Here is a 2,384-nt window from a genome sequence, read left to right as displayed (position 1 = left end):
ACAACTCCATACAGAACAAAGTCTGCGCGTAACTAACAAACGTATTTAATTTCAACTCACAGAGTAATCAAACCAAACTCCAAGACCATGAAATGAAACCAAGAAATTCAAGATCAGAAAACAAAAACAAAAGAAATTAATGCAGACTTCTTCATAATCTCAAATTCACACACACAATATAACTTTAAAAGCCTTAATGTTGTCATCTCTTCTTTGAATCAGGAACTGAGCGTGGCGTTGCATACGCGCCTAATCTCTCCTTGTGCACCAGTGAGCACTTGAACCGCGCCTAACTTGATCATGGCTTGGGCAAAGCCTGCGGAGAAACCACTCCCTTTAGCAATGGCGTTGACAGTGGAACTCGACAGCGGGTCCAGAGCCAATTCTTGATCGATTTGGAGAACCCCTTTTCTCATGACTATTTGTTTGAAGTAGGAGTTGTCGACAGTGAGTGAACTCATTGGGTTCTGATCAAGATTTGCGATGTTATCGACCGTAGCGTTTTGAGGGCATCGCGCTCTCAACGAGGCGAGAAGCGTTGCATCCATGGTTGGATCGGGTTTTCCGGTGTTATTGAAATTGTAGAGACGGTCCATGATGAGCGAGCAGTGAGCAATTCCAACGGTGTGACCACCTATAATATTTATTGTTAATATATAGAGCCAAATCAACATATTGCACATCAACATTTTGATATATAATGACCTGTCTAACTTCCCATTAATAAATTGTAAGGTAATCGTATAATATATATAAGACACAAATATATTTGGATGCATTCAAATTAGAAATCTAAGTTCTTGATCATATATAATGGACATATATATATACCAAGCAGATAAACCATGTCGTTGGCATTAAGTCCTTTCGCTGCGAATGCTTTGATTGAATCAGACACCGATATTGAAGGGGCCGGGAGATTCACATTACTAGCAAGAGACACTGTCCCATCTTTCCTCCCCGTCTGCACCGGATATCGCCCTCCTCCGCTCTGCATTTGCATTGCACACGTACATTAATATAATGTATGATAACATTAACAATAGCAATCAAATTATGCTTATAAGCCAGAAAGATTTGTTTGTAGTTAATTACCATTGAAACAGCATCTCTTGTAGCCATAACAATTATATCAGCGCATGAAACGACTCTAGGGCACATTGCCTCCAGCACACGTTTGGCCGATTCGATGATTTCGTATCCGCGCACGCTTAGATTTGGGATAGCTGTTTTCTCGCTGTTGCTTCCATCCAGCAGAATTGATGCATCACACCCCTTCAATCAAACAAATATTTTCAATGTGTATATATAATTGTTATCAACAGTACTTATAAGATATATAGAACCCTGATATATATATATGTGACAGTCATTAGACTAATGACTATATAAAGAAATATGAGCCCAAAATTAAGTAACTGACTTGAATACTTTCAAAAGATCGTAGAGGACGAAGAAGAGATGGCATATGCATGCATGCATGCATGCAAACTGATCGACTTCAATACATTATACTATAATTAACTTGCAATATTATGCTTCAACTTACATTGACGAAGCAATCATGAAACTGCATACGGAGGAGAGCAGCGGTAATGGTGGGATCTTTGCGGTGCCAAGCGGCAATGACGGCTCCTACGGCGGACTCCACATCTATGAACCGGCATTTTCCGCGGTAGAACCCTATCTGAAGACCGTCACCGTTGCTCCGCCCACTCAAGGCCGCGAAAACAATGACAAAGACAGCGGCTAACGTGAATTTTCCGACACTCTTCGACATTTTTTTTTTCCTTCGGAAATGTTGGTATATATATATGTCTTAGGTAGAGGTTTGAATTAGACTGATGAGTATGAAGTTTCATACTTTGGGCTACTTATACTAATGGTAAATCACAGTTTGTTGGTGGTGAATGATGGATGTGCTTGTGGCTTGCACGATCTGACGGTGATTTTTCACAACGTGCGTCCATGTAATGTTTTAATTACCATACATTACTAATTAAATCTTTGAAACTATACATATTCATGATAGCTCCAATACCAATTTACATATCGCATATTACGCGCGCACATAATATTGAGTGTTATATGATTTTCAAAAAAATAAAAAAAAATTGGAAAATTGTTTTTTTAGTTTTGTATGTTTGTTACTTTGCGATTTCAGTCCTTTATATTTTCAGATTTCAGTTTTAGTCTGCTATCTTTATTTTTTTGGCAATTTTAGTCATTTTTCGACGTGGCGCTGACGTGACACCAATTCAGTGTTGATGTGAAGCTGACGTGTACAGTGTCACGTAAGTATTTTCGAATAAAAATGACCAAAATTGCCAAAAATTAGAACATGTTGGACTAAACCCAAAATCGCAAAGTAACAAACATACAAG

The 2,384-nt window shown here is 38.5% G+C and overlaps 1 protein-coding gene across 1 annotated transcript; it reads right to left on the bottom strand.

Annotated features, from left to right (window-relative positions):
- Window positions 1-218: 218 nt before the first annotated feature.
- Window positions 219-1,780, bottom strand: LOC140878563 (peroxidase 60-like). Its single transcript, XM_073282172.1, has 4 exons — window positions 1,550-1,780; window positions 1,096-1,275; window positions 832-991; window positions 219-634 (listed from the first exon to the last, which is right to left on the bottom strand). Exons 1-4 carry the CDS (start codon window positions 1,778-1,780, stop codon window positions 219-221), a joined length of 987 nt encoding a protein of 328 aa, XP_073138273.1.
- Between the last annotated feature and the right edge of the window lie 604 nt (window positions 1,781-2,384).

This window comes from Henckelia pumila, chromosome 2, assembly GCF_033568475.1.
Source record: "Henckelia pumila isolate YLH828 chromosome 2, ASM3356847v2, whole genome shotgun sequence".
NCBI lineage: Eukaryota > Viridiplantae > Streptophyta > Magnoliopsida > Lamiales > Gesneriaceae > Henckelia > Henckelia pumila.
This window is presented reverse-complemented; position numbering and strand designations above follow the sequence as displayed.

Excerpts from the sequence above, each read along its gene's own strand:
- LOC140878563 (XM_073282172.1), bottom strand. The coding sequence starts at position 1,780 with ATGTCGAAGAGTGTCGGAAAATTCACGTTAGCCGCTGTCTTTGTCATT. Across the intron at positions 1,276-1,549 it reads TTCATGATTGCTTCGTCAAT|GGGTGTGATGCATCAATTCT; the intron begins GTAAGTTGAAGC and ends GTTTGATTGAAG. Across the intron at positions 635-831 it reads CGACATGGTTTATCTGCTTG|GTGGTCACACCGTTGGAATT; the intron begins GTATATATATAT and ends TAAATATTATAG.